We start from the raw sequence: 24,132 nt of genomic DNA, 5'->3' as shown, positions 1-24,132 counted from the left end.
TGAAATTCAGGTCCTGGTTTTCTCAGTAATACCATTTGCCTATCATTGGTTATATTCGTTAAATGGCATGTTTGCTTATTATCACTAAGTTAATTATACCCCAGTACACCAAAGTGGTTAGATGAAGTGGAAAAGTTCTGATGAAACAATAACGTAATTTCCATAATCAGCATAATGTCAAAAATAGAAATTGTGCACTGGATCCCAGTGAATATGAATGTCTACATGGTGGAACTGGTAATTCTACAAGTTTCAGGACACATATCCAAAAAGGAAAAATATGAATGAATATGGCAGTGGATATTAAAAAACTGCATTTTATTAGATCTTTCATGCCTAGTCCCCTGATCACTGTTAAAAAACTTCATCAAGCATTGTCAAATCGAGGCATGAAGTTATTTTTTTCATAAATTCAACTTTTAATCTAAAATAATCAACTTGTTACAGATAAATTGGGTAAATTTAAATATGATTGGCTATCAAATGTATTTTGTTATGTAAAGACAAACTTTTATATTTTACTCAGGATTCATATGTTTTAACAGGTTTTTCAACCTCACATCCAGTCTGTTTCCTCCCCTTAAGCAGTACTGATTTGATAGAAACGATCTGTGGTCTAGGTTTTCTGTAAAATCCAAAAGTTGTCCAGGTGTGATAGAAATTCTCAATTAAAACCAATGAAGGGTTTCTATCTGCCTTAGGACATAATGGGAAAAGTTTTATTAAAATCAGGAGACCATTTCAAAAACACCTGACAATTCTGTATTTGATAGAAAGCTCCACTGCAAGTACTGGCACATTCCTACTAAATAGTTAGGATTCACTAATCTGTGAGGCAGCTCCATTCATACCAGTCAGTATGAATAAGGATGAGAACAAGAAGTGTGGTTGTTTTGGAAAGTTATTTCCGACAAATACTGGGCAAGTAGCAGGTACCACTTGTTCCAACCTCTTCTAGGTTAACAATGGACTAATACATCTATTTCACTAATTACTTAGGGCAGAGATCAGGAAACTTTTTCTGTAAAGGGCCAGATAATAAAAATTGTAGGTTTTGCAGGCCATAGGATCTCTCTACTCAACCCTTCCTGTAGTACACAAGCATGGTCTGGCTGTGTTCCAATAAAACTATTTACAAAAACAAGCAGCAGGCCAGATTCGGCCCATGGGCAATAGATTGCTAACCTCTCACTTAATGTAAAGCTATACAATCTTTCTTTCTTCAAAAAGATAGACTCAAAATACCTCTCTCAAAAATGTACTTAATCTTAAAAAAATTTATATTGTCCCATAAATTTACATATTACATAACTGGCTCCAAACATTTAATTTTTGAGGAGGACATCTCACTACTCCTTAAGTGAAATCCTTTTTTTTTTTTATAATTTTATTTATTTATTTATTTTTTCCCCCAAAGCCCCAGTAGATAGCTGTATGTCACAGCTGCACATCCCTCTAGCTGCTGCATGTGGGACGCGGCCCCAGCACGGCCAGACAAGCGGTACATCGGTGCACGCCCGGGACCCGAACCCGGGCCGCCAGCAGCGGAGCGCGCGCACCCAACCGCTAAGCCACGGGGCCGGCCCTGAAATCCTTATTTACAAAAATAAAAGGCAAATACATAACAACAATGCAACATCTCAACAAGAACGTGAAATTACGTTCCGTCAGCTTCTGCAACTTACTAAGTTCACATCCATAAGAGACTGAATATTGACAGTTTTCTCTCTCAAATGTCTTTTTATTCTTCCTGTCTAAGTGAAATAATATTATAGGAAATATTCTATCTATCTGTACCATTTTATCTTTAACTTGAGACACCAATACTCATAAGATTACCAAATGGTGAAATATACTTTATTATAAGATTCAAAATCCATAAGATATAAAGATCTTGTCTTTATCAAAGTAACCCTTTAAAAGACTATATAAGGTATCCTAAAATGGAGTAACAGACATCAACTTTTTCCAAAAGTGACACAACATCAGAAATCCACATATGAGCAAACCACATGAATTTACTTACTGGCAATAACAAATTATGAGAGTCCAGGTGAAACATACAGTAGAAAGAACTGCAAGTATTTACTCAGCATATGACAAGCAGTGTTCTAAGCACATTGTTAATCCTCATAATTATACTATGGGTTAGGTGCTACAACTGGCACCATTTAACAGATGAGCAAACTAAGGCGGTGAACAGTTAATTAATGTGCTCAAGGTTATAGCTAATCACTGGCCCAGGACTGACCCTGGCTCAAGAGAATTGGACTTCAGAGCCCATGCTCTTAACCGCCAACCATATTGCTTCCCAAGAAGTAGGTATAAATCTAACTGAAGATCGAGGGTATATAGTGGTGTTTTTGTAACTGTTTTCTTTTCCTCAGTAATCCCTCATGATAATCCAGTTTTGTGATGTAATTCTAGTTAATTAATTCTAATCAAGTAATAATTCTAATATAAATTTTTAACTATTCAAAATCATGTAATTTACTAATATCAGTTTCAAACACAAATTGATTAAAGCTTGCAAGCCTATTCCTCAGCAGCAACTGCACAATGCTGGCTTCCTACTGACCTACTAGTTCATGTATACTGGGTACATAGGTAAAAAAGACAAAAAAAGGTTGCTGCAGAGCGAGACTAGGCAGGCCATAACAGCAACAAGCCAAGTTGAATATAACAAAAACAATCAGTCAAACAGCCTATTTTTCCACATTGAAAGTACGTGTCTTAGACACACAGAAATCTATAATCATAAATTTTTTAAATATACTTTTGCTTAAAGCATTATCAATAACTATAAACAATTCAATTTACACATGAAAGTTATTGTGATAAGGTAAAACATTTTAAAAGACCACCAACAGTCCAATTCAATTTTATTTTCCATGAAAGTATGCTGAGGCAGGAATAATTCAAACCATGTCAAGCAATGTTAACCAATATGACAACAGCACAGATAAATCTCATAAAACCAACTGTAAACTAATGTTAGTTCATATTAGTTCATAACTAAAAGTATAAGAAAGTTATATAATACATTAAAAAGGTATTATAACAAATATGACCATTCTTTAATGTGCCATACTATGTATCAGCAACATGATGAAACCAAGAAGACTAGCAAAAGTCTTTTATAAGCAAAATACATACCATACACACTACTTATTATTATGGAATGACATATAACTAGGGAAAGAGGGCTTTACAAGCTGAAAAGTCCTTTACAAACATAAGATTCCCAGTGAAAATAATATAACTTTTTAAAGTAGAATATTAACAAGTAAACTAAATCAAAAAGTAAAAAATCCAAAAAAAATAGCACCTCATTGATTCATAGCAATTCATGCAACTTTACCATAATTTGAACACTATCACTGAGTGAAAAATTCAAAATGTGTCCAGGTAGAACAGAACTACTTCAAGTGTGGTCCATGGATCAGTGCCAGTCTTCAAACTCCTTGTTACTGCTCCATGATGGGATAAGTATAAAAACTGAGGTAAACATTTAGTAACTTTTAGACCAATCTGACATGGCTGCAAGATTTTAGCGTTTACAAAAGTAATGATCTGTGAAAAATTGGAAATTTTAAAAACCAGCAGACAGTTTGAGAATCATTTCTCAGAATCCCTTTTAGGTAGGTGAGATTAAGTTCTTGGAAATCAAAGACATACTGTGTGCCACCTTCCCCATCAGGGAACTGACTCTACAGCTTTCTACTGTCCTTCCTTTTCTTGTTGGCTGAAAATCAGACGTGAGAGCTACTCTGCTATGATGATGAAGACAATGACAACGCCCTAGAGTAGTGCTTCTCGAACTTTAATGTGCAAAAGAATTACTGGGAGAATGCAGATGCCGATTTAGTAGGTCTGTGGTAGACAGTGAGATTCTACATTACTAACAAGCTACCAGGTAATGCCAATGCTGCTGGTCTGAGGACCACACCTGGAGTAGCAGGGTTTTAGGGACAACAAAGCAGCAAGATGGAAGGAACCTGGGTCCCTAAATGACAGCACAAAGCAGAATTTCCCACCTCTCTGGGTTGGTTTATGGCAGAGGAAAAAAAGGCTGTGTTTTTTAGACCTCTGTAATGTGGAGTTTCTGTTACATCAGCCTAGCCTTCAACCTAACTTATACAGAGTAATTCTGTAAATATTAGAAAGATATATCTCAGGCCAGTTTTGCATTTTAGTTAAATCAATATCAAGGTAAATGCTTTTTCACATAAGTATAAACTGGTAAAAACTTCAAGGCCCTATTGCCCTTTTAAGATAATCAGACTTCAGTAGGCACACCATGATTTCCGTCAGGTATCATTTAAATATTAAGTCTTTTCTCATTACCCTGTACCCATTCAAGTCTACACCACTACCCTGGACTGTCTTTTTCATGATGTCAAATCATAATCTCAATTTGTTAAACTCCAATTTGTTAAGAAACTACATCTAATTACATGAAGATGTCCTTCAATTGTGAACTATCACTGCAAAAGAAATCTTGTCTTTATAACTGGTAGAAAATTTAATGAGTACAATGGCAGGTGTCTTATGTAGCAAAGAGCAGCTAGATATGTTTACCAATAACGTCAAATGTTATTTTGGGTGGTCACTTTGCACCAACAATGATGTAAACACAGACACAAAAATGAGAATTGAAATTTCATGGTACTTGTATAGCAATCATGTTTTTTATATAAGTATATAAAATACTTTCATTATTTATCAATTTTTAATTATCAAAGAAATATCTAATTAATATATGCTTAATAAAGACTTCTCATGGATATGTAACTAATTGAATGAACAAGAAAAAAATAGTGAAAACAAAGCAAATAACCACAATCAGAAAAAGCAGTCAAAAAATTTATCGGCAGCAACCAAAATAAAGAAAAAGTACATCCTAATCCGGTAAAACTTCAAAACGTAGCAATCAAAGAAGATTCTGATCAGGCGCGGGTACTAACTCTACTCCACCCCTCCTCAAGAAGCACAACTGAGAGAAGTCAAATTAACACAATCCTGGAGAAATCTCACCATTACAATTTAGAGTGACACAGACTGAGGGAATAAGCAGGCAGCCTAGACCAAAGATCATGGCAAATCCCTAGGAGTACAAGGCCCTGCACACAACTCTGGCTCTCAGCTCAGGCAGAAAGGGTTACTAGTATCTGCCATTCTGAATATGCTGAACTGAGGAAGGACATTGAGAAGCAGCCTATTTCACATGCTGTGTATCATAAGTAGTAACATATACATGGTCTTTTCTGGTGTTCATAACTGAAGGTTAACAGAAGAGCAACGTGTGCTTAGCAGTGTCCTCAGGTAAAACCCTATGGACTGGAACCCTATGCCAGCTTACCAGACTGCAAAGTGCCTAAATGTCTACTAGTTTGCCTCATTAAAGGCGCTAGAATGAATTACAATCTCGTCATCCTAACACCTTTCTAGCCAAAAACCCCAAGCTAACAGGCAATTCTGAAATATCAAAAAGAAAACTAAAAATTTGTAGCATATCTCATAAAATATCAAATATGTAAAGAAATAATCAGGACCTAGGACAAACTTATACTAACTTAACAAACTTCTGAAAATAATTTCTATTAACATTGCTTTGAGGGAGAACATTTCAAAGCCCCTATGGAAATAGTCTGTTGTCCCAAGCAAAGAAATTTTACCAACATATTTCAAAATCTACATCTAACTGAATACAAACATATTCAGTTTGTATTGTGTACGTGTTTGTATTCAGTTAGAAGTTAATATCAATTAATAAAGAAAGCTTTGTGTAACAGGTTATTTCTTACATTTCTGTAGAGATTACATTTTTTCATAAAACTTTTTTTAAATTTCACATTTATTTCAGAAATAATTTTCAACTCTACAAAAAGGTCAAATAAATTTCATGTTCCTTAAGAACACAAAAACAATACGATGAAAGATACTAAGACTAATCAAGATGAAACTAACATTTATTCCACAAGCATTTAAATGTCTACTGTGTACCTCACATTCTGCTAAACGCTAGGAATACTACAGAAATATGAAAAGATTCAATCATTGCCTTACAGGAGCTTACAAAATAATAAGGCATCAATCAAACTATTTAAACTAATTAATTATACTTATGCTTAATGCTTCATATTAGGTATTTTACAAAATCCACCTTTATTAATTTCCAAACTTGTGAAGGTTCTGCTTAAGAATTTAGTAAAATGAAAATTTTTTTCTTTACATCTTCATTTAACATCCATGACAGATTGTCTTCTGAAAAGCTGAAATTAAATTTTATTTGTATTCTATATTTAGAGGAGTTTGGGGGGAATAAAAAAAGGGACCTTCAGATATCTAAATTTATAAAGAATGTTTTAAAAATTGCTCTGAGTCTCTAACATCAGAAAGTCAATAAATTAATATGACCTAATCAAATAATCTTGTCAGAGAACTCTTAAAGATAGATCCATCTTCTCTTTTTAATAAAGTCAATGATTTCATAATGCATTCCAATGCTTTTTCCCCGCTCTGGCAGCTCCTTAGAGGCTAATTCTCCTTTTAAAATGCTGAAATTCCTCAGTGATTGCACCTAGCCTCTTCTTACTCAAATCCTGGTCTTTAAATCATAGATCAGTGCTGTCTAACAGAAATATAATGCAAGCTACATATGTAATTTTAAATTTTCTAGTAGCTGCATTTTAAAAAGTAAAGAGAAACAGGTGAAATTCATCTAATAATACATTTTAGCACAATATATTGAAAATATTAGTTCGATATGTAAACAATATAAAAATTAACGAGAGATTTACAGTCCTTTTTGTACTAAGTCTTCCAAACTCAGTGTCTATTTTACATTTATGGCACATCTGAATTTGGACTAGACACATTTCAAGTGTTCAGCAGCCACATGGGGCTAATGTCTACCAAACTGGACAGTGCAACCTTAGCTGACCTCCTCCATGCACAGCTTCAATCATCAGCTATATCCAACCGACTTCAAACTTATATCTCTAAACCAGACTTCTCTTCTGAGTGCAAGATTAGTGTTTTCTAATGCCTGACATCTTATTTTAGATGCCTCAAAGGTACTTGACACTCAAATAATGTCCAACTTCGATTCATGATCCACCCCTCAAAAATGTGGTCCTCTTCTAATAGTCCCTATCTATATTGTTGTAATCAATTTGGGTATACAGCCAAAAACCTAGAAATCAGCCCCATAACACCTCCTTCTCTCTCACTCTCATATGAATCCATCAAAAAGTTCTGTCCAGAGAAAACTGGACTGTGGTTACCAGGGCAGTGGGGGTGGGGGGTGGGCACAAGGGGTGAAGGGAGTCATATATGTGGTGATGGACAAACAAAAATGTACAACCCAAAATTTCACAATGTTAGAAACCATTAAAACATCAATAAAAAAAAAAAAAGTTCTGTCCAGTTCACCTCCTAAATATCTCTCAACTCAATCTATTGCTCTTCATCTCAACCATCACCACTCCATTCATCTACTCCAGCCCAGCTCTGATGCATTTTCGTCAATGCAAGGATATCTCAAAACTTAACTGCGATGTTATCCCTACTTCAACCCTCCCATCCCCTGATAAGACTTTTATTTCCCCCAGAATAAAAACAAAACTTACCATGGCCTAGACGCCTGAGCTGCATGATCTAGCCCTTGAGCATCTCCCAGCCCCATTTCACTACACTGCCTTTCTGTCTTGTCTTCCACCCATCCTGTCCTTCAGATCTTTGTACCCACCATGCTTCCTACTGCCATATGCCTTTCGCATATGCTGCTTCCCCTTTACTTAGTCTATTTAATTCCCACTCATCCTCCAGATACCAGGGAAGCATTCTCTGACCACCAGGAAGACACCAGATTTCCCTTTTACAAGCTCTTAAGGAAACATGTCCCTTCTCTTCTTTAGTATATTTTACAGATGCAGTATGTTTAAATATGTAATTAACAGCTTTCTCCCCATAGGAATACATCTGATTGTACTAAAGAAAGTGCCTGCCACAAGATGTTCAATGATTATTTGTTGAATGAGTGCATCAATGAATCTGCCTTGTTTTTTCCCTAGACAAAGACCAGACACCATATTACGAGATGGCACACACATGCCTATACATGAATAGTTCTAGAAAGTCTGCCAGACTTCCCCAGTCTAGGTTAACTACTCTCGACAATATCCTGCAAGTAAAATACCAATGTATAATAAACATGTTTACATTCTGCCTGTCTTGTACATCATCCCAAAAACAAACACAGTACCTGCGTACAAGAGGCATAAATATTTAATACGTGTATTTCAGAGCCCACATTACTGTATAGGCTTATATATTTCTCTGCATTATAACTGACTTATTGTTGTAAAGACATCATTCCTTCACTTTCAGTAGCACTATACTACAGAAAGTGCCTGTCACCATAAAATAACTTGTTGAATAGCTATGAGGTTCCCAACAGGATGAGGGATGAGGGCAGCTATATGTCTCTACTGTAAAGGCTGTAAAACTGTAATGTGTGTGAGAAGCACTCACATATGCACACAGACTCACGCCCATCGAGTAGGGGTATGAAACGTATAGGGGTTACAGTACTAAGATACATGTAAGCTCTGTCCACCCCTGTAGCATGACGTGGTTCTTTCCTTGTTCTCTACATTACCAATGTGCTTCTACTCGGCTATCAGTATATTTGATTTGACACCCTTGTTAATACTTTACATTATCACCACACATTTCTGGCTCCCTCTTCTCTGCTTTTCTTTGTCATTCTATGACCTCACAAATGTTTCTCAATTTTTACATGAAAATTTTTGCATTGCTGGGAGTGCAGTCTGCTTCTAAAAATCATCTGGAGGTAAAGTGTCCTTCAGCTACTCCAGACCCTACACCTTTCAAAAAATCAGAATTTCTAGATAGATGGGACTTATGTGTAACATGATAGGTCAAAATGCCAATATTATTCTTTTGTCAAAAAGAGAAAGCATAAGCCAAAAATGTTGATATAGTTATATTTTTATGGTTCTTAAAATGTTACTATGCAATTTTTACTTGATTTAACAAATGTGTGAAAGGAGAAAATTATTTTCACCTTGCTGAGGTAGCAAGTTTCCTTTTATACCCCCTTTATGCTTGAGGCAGTCAAGTCTACAGGCAGTTGAAACTAGATTTATAGGTTATTCACCAAAAAAGCACTGCAAACAGCACCTTGCAACCTGAAAACTTGCACAGTTTATCAGAATATCCAGTCATTTTTAGCAGTTTACAATATCAATAGAAGCAGCCAGGCAATACATAACATATTTTGAGAGAGAAAATCAAGGAGGCTTATTACCTTTGAACATTATAATTTCACAAACAAAATAAATCAAAGACATAGTTACAAATGCTCATTAAAAAAACAGGAAATATTTCAAAATAGAAGGATGTCTCCAATAAGCTCCCCTGAAAGTCAAATATAAAGCAATTGGTTCCTTCCAGTGTTCTTCAGCATGATCTATTATTCTGTTTCATCTAAAAAGTATTTTAACGGTTCTGACCCTTTCCACAGGAGTGTACCAAGAGTATACTTATACCAAAGTGGTAATGATAAAGTATTTTATAATTCCAAACAATAAAAAAATCCTGCATTTAATATACAACCTTATAAAGAACTAACAATATTTTTTACAAATATACCTATGCCTAAGAGTTATGCTGGAATAATATGAGGGGACAAAAATTCTGATACCCTTTGCATAAACTCTTATTGTATGACTATTACCAGTAGTGTATTATCTGAAGGGATAGTTATACTGATGATGCTGCAAAGATTGTTTCTTACTTGAAGATTAAGATCATTCACCAGCAGTCTCCTGGGGAATAGCTGTGTCTCTCACAAAACTGAAACCAAACAAACAGGAAAGGTGCAGGGATGAGCTGCAGAACAGGAATCTGACTTTCTCGGTCTTGATCATCAATGCATTTGAGAGGAAGCTTCTACGTGATGGGATGTGAAAAGAAGCTCTCCATCTGTAAACAGGCCAAAAGCCAGGAATTATAAATTCCAGCAAAATGTCCTGAAGATATTGCACCTCTTTGGAGTAGCTATCTCAAGGCAACATGTGGAATAGGGCAGGCCCCTCAAGACAAGAGAACAATAATCACTTTATAATCCAGACTGCCATTGTGGTGCTTATTTTCTCTATTTATCCTATGGTTGTTCTCTTCTAGTATTAAATTTTGATAAAGCCTTTTATAAGCTGTAGTCTTTCTTAGTTGTTCAAAGGTGAAACAAAGGGAATGGAGTTTGGTATACACTTGGGTCAGTGGATGTCAGCATGGTGGTAGCACCAGTAATCAAAGAAAGATAACCCCAAAAGGGATGGTGAAATTCAAAGGGGAAAGGTAAGAAGGGGACATTTGTGTTCATCCTCTTTTTTCCCTCCAAACCTGCCCTCCCCTCAAAAAAACAAAAGCAAAAACCCCAGAGCACCACCTGGTTAAACTTTGAATGTCAGAAACCTGGGGTTTCTAAGAAAACACATTTTTTCAGAAAGAAATGGAAACCCGCTATTTCTGATGCTACCTTATCGTAACTTCAACTCAAAACTGCTGGGTAAGGCATATATAGTATATATGTATACTATATATACATATATAAAAATATATAGTATAGTGCCTTACCTTTTCAAATAATCTTAGACTTCAAAAAATAGAGAATTAATCAGTTTTTCTGATAACCTTAATCAACAATTAGGTGAGCCACTGAAACGTAAAGGTTCTTTGATTCCAATACCATCACTCCTAGAATAAGCACCTCATCTTTCCCAAAGAAGAAAGTAAATTTACATATCACAAAATGCTTTAATCCAATTTTCAATTTTAAGATGTGTTATTTTTGATCAACAATTTAAATTGGAAGTGGTCACCATGGCTTCCACCATGGTGGAAATGAGTACTGAACCTTTAGTCTGGACATTTGGGCTCTATTCTTGGTTCTGCCACTTATAATTCAGAGCAAATTGTTGATACTCTCTGTGCTTCAGTGTCCTCATCTGCAAACTGAGGGAGTTAAACTATAAAATCACTAATTCTCTGGAAAATATCTTTTCAAAAACACAAACACAGCTGATTATGTTCCTCTAACATGTTTCTATTAAAAAAAAAGTTTCAAAAGGTTGATATTTCTGTTAAAAAAAATTCAAAAGCTTCAAAAGTTAGTAGAAATACACAACTCGCCCTTAGGGGAAATGTCCAAAGACAAAAAACAAAAAAGGCAGACAGTGAAGTAAATCTGTGATCTAGACAAATCTAGAGTCAAATTTCTTCTCTCAGTGATTTCACGCATATAATTATTACAAAGAACCAACAAAACATTTAGTGCATTACTTAAACATAACCACTATACTGTAGAAATCCCTGAAACTTTTAAGTTCAAATCAGCAAAACCTAATGTTTTCTGTGCTACTGTCCACGGGGTAAAAAAAATTATTGTAAAGTCTGCCAGGGTGGCTACTGTTGAAGTGGTATTTTAAAATATTGACTAGGGGGAGGAGGAGAGGTTCTAATGAAGATCACAGACTTAAGAGAAAAAAATGCACTCAAAACAATAAAATAAATTGGAATAACAGATCAGTCTATACAGATAATCTGTACCCCCTGAGGATGAGATTTTCAGAAACATAAGCTTTTCAGTCCTAACTATTTCCCTAACCTACTATTTTAGGTAAAGCTGATAGAACAGATTTAATAATAGTTCAGGAGTTGTAGCATCTATTTCTTTTTAGGTCCTACAAGTAATTAAGTGAATAGACTGAATACTAAGAAAAATGGTTTTGTTAGTGACAATAACAGAGAATTCCAAGAGTTAGAGGAAACTCAGAATGTCAGAACTGAATTGAGTTGGTCAAAGCTGCTCTATGGTCAAAAATTCTTTGAGATTCTGTATTTTAACATAGCGAGTCTCTACTTAAATAAAAGATCTAATACAGGTCACCTGAAAGCCTAGGACATCCTCTTGTCTTCTTTGGCACAAGTCTAGTCTTTTTAAGACCCATCAGGAATTACATGAAACTCCCAAACTCCTAGAAAGACAGTCTTATCAGCCCCACAGATTACTCCTGCCTTGACGAGTCTCTGCCATACAAAAACAGCACAGTCTGGTGGAATAAAGAAACATATAGGGGGCCGGCGGGGTGGTGCAAGGGGTTAAGTGCTAACGCTCCACTGCGACGGCCCGGGGTTCGCCGGTTCGGATCCCGGGCGCTCACCGACGCACCGCTTGGCAAGCCATGCTGTGGCGGCGTCCCATAGAAAGTGGAGGAAGATGGGCACGGATGGTAGCCCAGGGCCAGTCTGCCTCAGCGAAAAGAGGAGGATTGGCAGATGTTAGCTCAGGGCCGTTCTTCCTCACAAAAAAAAAAGAAGAAACATATAAACAGATAACTTACAACACAAAGTCACAAATGTTACAGTACAACATTGCTGGGGATTTATAACAAAAAAAGCAGGGAGGAACTCTATCTAAGCTTAGGTAGAGGCCCTGGCTAGGGAATTCTGATTGGCAGGGGCATTCCAAGGTCAACTATGTCAAACTTTCCTGAGAATTTACAATGTAGTGCTGCTCCCTGGCACCACAGATATACAGAAAAATAAGACACAGCTCCCCACCCCTTAAGGAGCTTAGAGTCCAAAGAACAATTTAGTTTGTGTTTGGAATCAAAATAACGAGACTAGCCTTTCTAAAGGAGGCAGAGCCATGCTGGAAAGCACTAAAAGACTAAGTTTGTGAATGAAATCTTATTACTAGTTTGAAGAACTAAGGCTCAATCTAATGAAGAATCGGGAAAAGCTCAAATAGAAGAGTGATCCAAGATTATTCAAGACAACCTCATGAGGTAAGGAAACTGAAGCTAGAGATTCCAGTTAAAAGAACAAAAATAAAACTGAATAGGCGAGTTCCTACCTCTACAGTTTGTTACACTAATGGTGTTCTATGTGAAAACTGTTGGAACAATAATGCATAACAGTTAAAAGCACCAGATTTGAACCAGACCCCCTGCATTCACCATTCAACTCCAGCACTTTCTAGCTATGTCATTTTGGGAAAGTTACTAAAAAGTTTTCTGCCTCAGTCTCCTCAACTGTAAAATGGGGTGCCTACAGAACCAGGAGCAGCTTCTTCAAAACACAGGTGTTATTATATCACTCTACTCAAAAACTTTATATACAAAATCAAATCCACATCTTTTAGGTACTTGTAGCTTCCACAATCAGTCCCCAACATTTCTGGCCTTAATCCTCATTGGACACCCTCCTACTTACACGAACCATAAGGATCTACTGTCAGTTCTGAAAACCAGTAAGGATTTTCCTACTTCTGTGCCTCATCTCCAGCGGCTGTGTCTAGCAGGCCTTTAACTCACCATCTTTCAAAGCCCACTCCCCTAGGAAATTGACTCTCCTTCCCCTCCAATTCCATAGAACATTTGCCTGCTCCTCTGTCCAGTTTACCATTTTCCCTGTTTTTGTGTTTGCTCTCTTAATGCCTCCCTCTCCTCTCTTTTCACTAAGATAGTGAACTTTCAGGGAGCAGAGGCAAATCTTTTTCACCTCTCTTCCCACCTCTCATCTCAGACTGTGCCTACACAGGCCTGGAAAAGCTTACTGAACTAAACCGGCTGTTTAGAACCGTCATGGCCGCAGTTCCAGAAACTGCTTCATTTCGCCTAATTTTTTTATTGCTTTCAGATCCTGAAATCTTGACATGAAACGTCTTCAAACACCAGAGCACTGCCATCCTTTCAAGAAAAGTTCTACGGAGCACCCACACGAGCTCACAATGCGGTCACTCTGGGCTTCAGAAGTCGTGTACGTGCCACGGAGGGCAGCTCCCCCCGGTCCGGACCGGACTCCGCAACGAAGAGACAGAGGCGGCGGCCCGGGCGGCAGCACGGCCCGGCTCCGGCCTGCCCTCAACTTCCCGAGGGCCCGCGGGCTCCGGCCGCGCTCGTCCCTCTGCGCCGGACGTCGCTCTCCAGCCCTCGCCTCCCTCGTCCCGCCGGAGCATCACCCCGGAGCGGCGCGGACGGCGCTGCAGGTCCTCCCGGGCGGCTCGGCTCGGGCCTGGGCCGCCCTGCCTGCCCTGCCCGCGGTGCCCGGCCTCTCCCGGGCCCGCCGCCCGGGGCCCAGGCCGCGCCGCCGCCGCCGCCCTGAGCGGAGCGGGGGGACTCGCTCGGCCCCGCGTGGCGCCGGGGGCGGAGCCGGCCCGGAGGGCCTGGGGAGAGAGAGAGGCCGGGGGCGGGCGGCGGCCTCCGCCTACCCCGACACGCACCCCACCGCCCCCAGCCCCAACCCTCCTTGGGGCCCCGGCCCGCGCCCGCGGCCGGGCGGCCGGCGGGACTAGCCACTTACCAACCCGCTTGGGACAACGCCGCGCCAGGGACCTCGGCCATGGTCGCTGCTTAGGCCGGGGGTGGTGGGGGGCTGGGGTGGGGGTGGGGGGGAGGCCTCCTACTTGAGACCAAAAAAAAAAAAAAAAAGAAAGAAAAGAAAAGAAAAAAAAAAAACTCCTCTGGTCGGCTCTGCAACTGGGCATGCTCAGTGCGGCCGGCGCTTCCGCGTGCGGGTTCCGCTCGCCGCGTTTTCCGAGCGGCCGCAGGGGCAGGCCTGGCGTGGGGCTGGGAGGCTGCGGCGCGCGAGGGGGTGGCCGCGGAAGGGCGCTGGGCCCTGGAGGTCGGAGTTCAGTGTGTTAGCAAGGACCACGAGCCTTGGCCTGCCCAGCGAAGGCTGGCTGTTTTCTGTTTGGGTCACTTTTCTGAGTTGCACACCTTGGAAACGAGTGGGGAGGTTCTTTGCAGAGCAGACAGTAACGTCCGCGTTGTCAGCGCCGACAGGCGGTCACCTCAGAGAGGGCAGGATAACGTCGAGTTGAGGCGGTCGGGGCGGTTGTGGGCAAGCGCTTCCAGTATGGCGCTAAAAAGGCCACGTTTCCGGCAGTGAAACTCAAAGGTAAGGTGTCCCCAGCTTACTCTGCATAGTAGGAAAGTGTACTTTCTTGTAAGGACTCGCTCCATTCACCCCGCTTTTCGATGCGCGCTGACGCAAAGAAAAGAATGCAGTCATATTTTTTGGAGTCTCCACAGGCAAATCGGATTGTCCAGGTCGAACGCCACAAAGAAAGTGAATGGGCAACCCAAGAAAACCCGCACCTAAGGGACGTGGGAAAATCGGAAAGTTGTGTCAGTGCTTGTTATTCTTGTCGGTGTCCCACTGGGCCCTCCCTGCCCCAGCGCAGCCCTGTGACGTTGGTACGGTCACTACCAGACCTAGCCCCCATCGCCCCCATGCCCGTGCCCTTCTTTCGCTCTCAGGAGGGCTGAAGCTTAGGGGCGGGTCCCCGAGTGGGCATGCGCGGCGGCGTCGCCGAGCGGCGCGGGGGAACGCTCTAGCGCGATTGGGCAGCTGAGCCCCACAGTAGCCAATCAGCGAGGAGCATTAGGAAGGGCCGCGCGCCGGGGAGACTCTAAAAGGTTGCCCCACCCTCCAAGGTCTTTCACCTTTGCGATGCCCGGGAAAAAGACGTTTTCAAGTGGCTCTGGTCCCAGCTGCCAAGTCCCGGGGGGAGATTGTTAAGTTAAACCCCATCACTGGTGTTGCTTCATCTGATGCAGTCATCACAAACGCAGACTTAGAGCAGAGACTGCGGAACTGGGCAGAGCTCTCCTGAGACTGGGGAGTAAATTGACACTTAACAGAAGGAAGGGGATAATTGCCCTGGGTGGAGCTAAAATTGCTTAGTACAGATTTTTCTCATTTTAACTGGGGCATCCCGTTTGGGCTTCCCGAAAGTCATAGTTCTAAAATGTCATTGCTTTGCTTAGCTCCTGAAATATGTTTTCAAGCACTTATGCAATCAGAAATAACTCCATCCTATTCCCTACAATTTGTAGTAATATACAATGTTTAAGCCATATATATGCTACAAGTATATTGCAATTTATAGGCACCAGTCATCATATCCAGGAGTCAGGAAAAGATTTACCATTCTGAAAGTAAATAGGTGACTCAAAATTAAATTGCTAATAACTTTTATTGGTTGTTAAATAGAAACTTCTGTTACCAATTATTTACATTGTGCAATTAGTGTAGCTTGTTAACAATGAAAATATGTAGTATCAATCAGAATTCTTCACTGGTTAAATGTGAAGGCTTTACGTATTTGTTCTCATATGCAGTGTAATACAATAAGAAATTACCATTGTATGGTGCTTACAATAACCTTAATAAAACGCTCCACAAAACACTAAATTCCCTTACTTTAAAGAGTGGGTTGAGGACTCCCACTGGAGAAATTTGGGACAATATGAGCATCAAAAAGAATAATTACAATAATTGAATAAAAACTTGGATAAAGAAAATGCATGAGTTCGGAGTGCCACTAAAAGTAAACAAACAAAAGGAGGGAGGATGAAAACTTTTCTTTCAGAGGAATACTAGAGAATAAGTGTACAACAATAAAATTAGAAAAATCACCATTTTCCAAATCAGTCAGTTGATTCAGGCAAAGTTCATCAGAGGATGCTAAAAGTCACTGGGTGAATAACTGTAGGAGTACAGGATCTTCATGTGGTCTCAAAATATCAAGCCATAACCTACTTATTACAAAAGAGAAAACATACCTTTACCTTAAAAAAAAATCACTGCCTTGAACAAGTGACCAAAACTAGAATCACTAATAATGGGATAATCTGACATTATGTGCTTACTGATGTAATACAATTAGAAATATACAATATCATCTAAGAAGTATTCTTGCCAAAATTGTTTAACCTGAATTTAATCAAGCTTCTAGACAGTGGTTCCCAACCAGGTGGTAGATCCCCACCCCACTCCCCACCTCCTGCCCTCCTGGGCACATTTAACATTGTTTGGAGACATTTTTGTTTGTCATAACCTGGCGGGGGGTGCGTGGGAGGGTTGTTACTGCATCTAATGGGTAGAGGCCAGGGATGCTGTTAAACATTCTGCAAGGCGCAGGACAGCATCCCCGAAGTGAGAATTATCTGGCACAAAATGTCAATAGTGCAAAGGTTGAGAAGCTGTGGTCTAGATATAAGCACAAATATAAAGGATATATAGGGGATATTGGAACAAGGTAAAAGCGAAGAAACTGCAGATAAATCCAAAACGTGGCATGTTCTATAAGAAACCTGGCCTGGACTGTTCAAATGAGCCAATGTAACTTTTTTTAAAAAAGGAAAATTCTTCCAGATTAAACAGATTTGAGAGAGATGACAATAAAATGCAATCCTGGATCTTTAAAAAAAAAAAGAGAGAGAGATTTTTGTGGTATTGTCCCTAATCTTGGAAATTTTATGCCACAGCATTTATGGCTGAAGAGTTGTGATATCTACAACTTATTTTCAAATGATTCAGAAAATATATATATTATATATGCAAAATATATCCAACAAATATATATACAAATGTATATATGTATATGTAAGAAAGAGGGAAAGAAAGTAAATGTGGCAAAATGTTAAACATGAGTGAATCTAATTGGAGGGTCCAGGTGCTCATTATATATATTTTTTAAATTTTCTGTAAGCTTGAAACTTTCAAAATAAAAATTTAAGGAAAAAAATATGGATGATACTAATTTCTTTCACATCAGAATTTTTAATTGGAATTTTGTCCTGTATAGATCAGTTAGTGCCATTGAAAATGGTAGCAGCTGACTAGATGAAAAAATGGATTTCCACTTTAATAAGATAAATCATTGATTTACAGTAAATGTAAAGTCTACAGTGAGCTGAAATTTGGGGGAAATCCCAAGAATAACAAGAGCTTTGTTAGGTATAAGAGGAAAAAAAGGAACAGTTAGATTTATTTTATTTCTTTATTGGACTCAATGGTATAAATTAACAGAAGACTGAGAATCCATTCACTTCTATTTTGCCCCTATCATTTCAGTGAAGGAAACTGTTCTCGGACTGAAAAAGGATAGAACACCATGAATAAGTAGGAATAGAAATCACAGTAAAAAGTGAGATTATAAGAGTACCAAGCCCCTCTGAAACACATTAAATCTTTTGACCTTAAGCCATTTACATCCCAGAGAATACTAAAATAATCAGTGAATGACTTGGATGAGCCAATGCCAAGAAGACCCAAAGAACTGCTGAGCTCATCAGGAAATGTGCTAGAAGCCTGGAAATAGGCAAAATATTTTCGGTTTTAAAAAAGAGAAAAGAGTCTTTTCAACAAATGATGCTGGGACAACTAGATATCCACATGCAAAAGAATACAGTTGGACCCGTTCCTCACATCATATACAAAAATTAACTCAAAATAAAATATTTAAATGTAAGAGCTAAAAATATAATACTCCTAGAAGAAAATGTAGAAGTAAATCTTCATGAGCTTGGGTTAGACAATAGGTATGACATCCAAAGCACAAGTGAAAAAAGAAAAATTAGATAAATTGGACTTCATCAAAATTTAAAACTTTTGTGCTTCAAAGGACACCATCAAGACAGTGAAAGACAATCTACAGAATGGGAAAAAATAGAGGTTTGTATCAAGAATATATTAAGATCTACAACTCAATAATAAAAAGACAACTCAGTTAAAATATGGGCAAAGCATTTGAATGGACATTTCTCCAAAGAAGATATACAGATGGCCAACGAGTAGTGAAAAGATGCTCAACATCATTAGTCATTAGGGAAATGCAAATCAAAAGCACAAAGAGATACTTCACATCCACTAGAATGGCTATAGTCAAAAAGATGGACAAAGGGGCCGGCCCGGTGGCGCAAGCGGTTAAGTGCGCGCGCTCCGCTGCGGCGGCCCGGGGTTCGCTGGTTCGGATCCCGGGCGCGCACCGAAGTACTGCTTGGTAAGCCATGCTGTGGCGGCATCCCATATAAAGTGGAGGAAGATAGGCACCGATAGGCACCGATGTTAGCCCAGGGCCGTCTTCCTCAGCAAAAAAAGAGGAGGATTGGCGGATGTTAGCTCAGGGCTGATCTCCTCACAAAAAAAAAAAAAAAAAAAAAAGATGGACAAAAACAAGTGTTGGAGAGGATGTGGAGAAATTGGAACCTTCGTACATTGTCGGTGGGAGTGTAAAGTCGTGGAACCACTTTGGAAAACAGTTTGGCAGTTCCTCAAAAAGTTAAACACAGAGTTACCTATGACTCAGCAATTCTACTCCTAGATATATACCCAAGAGAAATGGAAATATGTCCACACAAACATTTGCGTGTGGATGTTCGTAGCAGCAGCATTATTCATAATAGTCAAAAAGTGGAAACAATCTAAATGTCCATCAACTAATGAATAGATAAATAAAAGGAATGGAGTTCCACAAACTAAAGACCAGGGAATTTGCTGTTAACCCATTAGTCATGATTCTAGAACTTAGGATTTAGGAGTTGAATTTTTAGTAGGAAGAGGAATTGAAATAGCTGACCTCTAAAGATTGTTTGACTCCTAGAATTCTATGATTCTAAATCATGTCAGGTGAACCTCATTTCCCTTTTAAAAAAAAGTTTCTTGGGCGGGCCCCGTGGCTTAGCGGTTAAGTGTGCGCGCTGCAATGCTGGCGGCCAGGGTTCGGATCCCCGGCGCACACCGACGCACCGCTTCTCCGGCCATGCTGAGGCCGCATCCCACGTACAGCAACTAGAAGGATGTGCAACTAGGACATACAACTATCTCCTGGGGCTTTGGGGGAAATAAAAAAAAAAAAAAAAAAGTTTCTTAACTAGTAAGTACAAGAAATAGGGTGTGGCCATCAGGATAGAGTAGGTTATACCATGACAATAAACAACCACAAAATATTAGTGGCATTTAATCAAAAATGTTTATATTTCTTTCATGTTTTAGTGCAGCGTGGATATCTGGACAGTAGGGAGGAATCGTAGTGGTCATCCTCACTCCAGGACCCTGATAAAGCACTGAAGGATCTCTGGATCCAATGTTCCAACCATCTGGAACATTGCTGATCAAAGCAGTAGAGGAAAAGAAGGCTCTGGAGGATCTCACACTGGAAATTAAATGCTCTGCCACAACTGGATATATGACAACAGAGGACATTAATCATCAGGTGCCAGAAAGTGAAGAGCCAGAAATATTCAATGAGCAAAATTAATGGCTATGGTAGCCAATGATGTGCCAGTATTATTTGTAATAACAAAGCCCTGAAGATAACCAAAATGTCCATCAATGGGGGAATATTTTAGTAAGTTATAATAGGTACTATGTACACATTACCAAAAAAATGAAGTAGATCACTATGTACTGACTAGGATATATTAGTCAGATATGTATGTGTAATAAGAGGATACAAGCAAGTTTTAATATGATAAATTACTACAAATAATTAAGAAAAAGGAAAAAATCCCAATAGAAAAATGGGCGAAGTATGTGAGTAGGCAATATACAAAAATATAAGTAGTCAATAAATATGTGAAAATGTTTAACCACATCAATAATTACAAAAATAAAAGTTAAAACAATGAGATAGCAATAAAATTTCGTTTTTACCTAAACCAATGGCAAAAACTAGTAGACAATATCAAATGTCAGCAAGGATATGGGGACATTGATTCTTTAATACACTGCTCACAGGAGTGAAGTCATCACTTTGGAGACTATTTTAGCATATCTAGCAATACTGAAAAGGTACATACCTTATGATCGAGCATTTTCAGTTTTAATACTTATTCTAGAAAAAGATGTTCTTTGATGCACTGTTTAAAATAGAAAACTGAAAACAACTCCAATATCCAACTGGAGAGAAATGGGTTTTAAAAAAAAAGGTGGTATATTCATAAAACAGAGTGCTCCATGTCAGTTTAAAGGAATACGGTAGACCTCTCAATAGATTAGATTGGGTGGATCTCAACAAGGCCAAGCTAAAGGGAAAAAGAAAGCAGCTTGATAATCATACACAGATTATTATTACATTATGTGAAATTTTAAAAGCACATACTAAAATGTATATATATATTCTAACAGAGCTCTCTGCAATGATGGAAGTGTTACATATCTTTACTGTCCAATATAGTAGTCACTAGCCCACGTGTGGCTACTGAGCACTTGAAATATGGCTAGTGCAAAGGCAGAAATGATTTTTAAAATTTTAATTTAAATAACCACATTGGCTAGTGGCTACATACTAGACAGCAGAGATATAATTTATGTCTGGATGTATAGATGCATACGTATGTATGTAGAGGTAAAAAAAATAGATTTGAGGGAAGCATAACAAACTCAGAATACTGGTTGAAGTGCGGAAAAGGGAATGGGCCTGCGGTAGTTGCCAAAGAGGATTTTTTGCTTTTATCAGTAAAGTTTATTTCTTTAAAAAAAGAATAGAAGCAACTATGACAATGTATTAATTAGTGTTCCTTGGGTAGTAAGAATATGGATGATTTTATATTATTTATACTTTCATTACATTTTAAATATCTCAAAAAAGCAAGTTGTAACACTGTTATATGATATTTTATAATAGTATACTTTTACTTTCTACAGTATATTGTTTTGTTATATTGTTAATATAATCAAAATATAATCAATATAAAAAAACAAGGAAGAAATAAAAGGAGAAAAGAGGGCAAAGAAAGGACTATTACAGTGACCTTCAGAAATTTGAAAGACTCTCATGTAGAAGGAAATTTAGACTTGTTCTTGTCAGTCCCAGAGGATAGTCCTAAGGACTAAAGAGGAGAAGATTTCAGCTTAATATAATAAAGAATCTTAATCTAGAGGCAATCCAACAAGGAAACAGGCAGCCTCGGAACAGAGTGAGTTCTCCAATGGTGGAAGTATTCAAGCCTCCATTAGATGATCAATTGGTGGGAATATTATAGAATGGAATCCAAGTGGTTAGACTAGTTCAGTTGTTCTCAAAGGATTTTCTAAGGAGCCCTGGTGGCTCCACTTGGTGCCTCAAGAACCACAGTAGGCAGCAAGGAGAAGGGTCAGCCAGCCCCAAGCCCACTCAAAGCAGAATAGCACTTCTTTTATCTGCTTTATACAGTGCATTTTGATGCAAGATTTAATTTGAATAAAGGATTCAACAAATAACAAGAACCATGATACTAGATGAATAAACCAGTCATTCATTCCACAGGGATTCACTGAGCCCACAGCATGAGCCAATCTTTGTGCAATGCACTGAAGGTGAGATCAGCAGTCATGAGCTCTGCTTTTGAAGTTTATAGTCTATCTGAGGATAAAAACATTAAATTACTTATACCTGGTTAGTTAATTTGTTACAATTGTAGTAAGTGCTATGAAGATAGGCAATAGAAACCTGAGATTTTATATGTGATACTATGAATCCATATTTTCACTGTTAAAATGACTAATTTTTAACTAACTTGATTTCGTGCTATGTATTTTATGTGTGTCCTTGAATGAGACTGTTGTCTATTTATTCAAATATCTTTTTTTTTTTTCCTGAGGAAGATCAGCCCTGAGCTAACATCCGTGCTAATCCTCCTCTTTTTGCTGAGGAAGACCGGCTCTGAGCTAACATCTATTGCCAATCCTCCTCCTTTTTTTTTCCCCCAAAGCCCCAGTAGATAGTTGTACATCATAGTTGCACGTCCTTCTAGTTGCTGTATGTGGGACACGGCCTCAGCATGGTGGGAGAAGCGGTGCGTCAGTGCACGCCCGGGATCCGAACCCGGGCCGCCAGTAGTGGAGCACGTACACTTAACCGCTAAACCAGTGGGCCGGCCCTCAAATATCATTTTAACAAAAATGTATTTACTTAGGGACTAGGCGTGGGGAGATAGGATTGAATAAGACCAAGGGGGTCCCTGCCCTCATAAAGGTTTCATTCTGATTGTTTAGGGAAGAAACCATGTATTTTATTTAGTAAATAGTAGAGGTGACCACTGTAGTTTTTGTCAATTACTACAAAATATAACAGAATGTGAGCATAATTGGACATAAATGTGGCAAAATGAGTTATAAGTGAAGAGGAAGATTGAGAGGACAGACACAAAAATGTTACTTGTGTAGCTCTCTGGGTGGTCATAGGAAGATGATTTTATGTCCTTCTTAAATGTATGTGTATTTGCCAAAATTAGCATGTATTACTCTTATAAAAATATATACAGAACCAGTAAGAATATGGCAGAGTGGATTTATGTGGCATCTTTTATTCCGTGAAATCTTGGAGTTTCACGTATATGTGCAATATCGTTGGTAGCTGTATCAATTTGAAAATTCTTCTGCTCTTGTTAAGGATTTTATCATCTAATATACTGCAACATTTCTCATGATATATATTTTATGTTTCTGTTTATGTTATTCTTTGTTATTTGTTATGATGTTATGAATTATATATTTTAAATACTATTTCTCTAGTTTAGTACTTCATTTGACCTAGGTATTCTACATACCCTTTTCACTTAATCATTTCTTATAAGTTGCTGAGTACTTCAAATATCTTTTATATTTCACTGAACATTTCCAAATCTGTATTAAGTAGTTTTGATATATCACTGAAATTCCAGTAGATGAAATAGATGTTGTCTTAGGACTCTGGTTTCAATAGCGACTAACTTGAGTTGGGGAAAAAAAAGGATATATAAAGATGGAGGGGATCCTATAGAACCCAAAAGTGGGAAAGTAGTGGACCTTAAGAAGGACTGGAGGTAATAACTGAGAGCTGCTGGACTCCCAGGCAAAATTCTGTCTCTACATCTCTGCTGGTCCCTGCACATCTTCTTTCTTTTTTCTCTTCTTTCTTTTTTCTCTTTAATTTGCATGACAGTATATGTCCTTAGCTCCTGAATTACATATTACAGTTCCAGCCCCCAGAGAGACTAACTCTCACTCTTGACCCCAAAGAGAAATTTCAGGGAAGGCACTCAGGCATGGCATGGGTAAGGAACCCAGCATGGGGTTCAATCAACATGGTCAGAGGATGGGGTCACATTTTGCACAGAGCCTGCCACGTGAGAGAAGCAGGAAATCAAGGGAGTATTTACAAAAGGTATCTACCATAGCTGTATTCCTTCTAAATGTACATAAATAAAAATTTTATTATGTATTATATTTTAAATTACCCAAAGAAACTATAATTTAAAAGAATGCTAGTTGCACCCACTTGTAAAA

The 24,132-nt window shown here is 38.6% G+C and overlaps 1 protein-coding gene across 7 annotated transcripts in view; it reads right to left on the bottom strand.

The window, feature by feature from the left end:
• TDRD3 (tudor domain containing 3) overlaps window positions 1–14,533 on the bottom strand; it is a 171,992-nt gene extending 157,459 nt beyond the window's left edge. For 2 of the 7 annotated variants that reach the window (XM_058548282.1, XM_058548281.1), the window contains exon 1: window positions 14,398–14,528. In XM_058548282.1, coding sequence (XP_058404265.1) covers window positions 14,398–14,438 — 41 coding nt within the window. In that variant the 5' untranslated portion in view covers window positions 14,439–14,528. Of the gene's footprint in view, window positions 1–13,824; window positions 13,937–14,397 lie in introns of those variants that run through there. The other 5 variants (XM_058548277.1, XM_058548279.1, XM_058548278.1 and 2 more) reach the window with 5 other exon arrangements.
• Window positions 14,534–24,132: the final 9,599 nt, after the last annotated feature.

This window comes from Diceros bicornis, chromosome 9, assembly GCF_020826845.1.
Source record: "Diceros bicornis minor isolate mBicDic1 chromosome 9, mDicBic1.mat.cur, whole genome shotgun sequence".
NCBI classification, from domain to species: Eukaryota; Metazoa; Chordata; class Mammalia; order Perissodactyla; family Rhinocerotidae; genus Diceros; species Diceros bicornis.
Note: the sequence above shows the minus strand (reverse complement) of the source record. Positions and strands in the feature narration are given on the sequence as shown.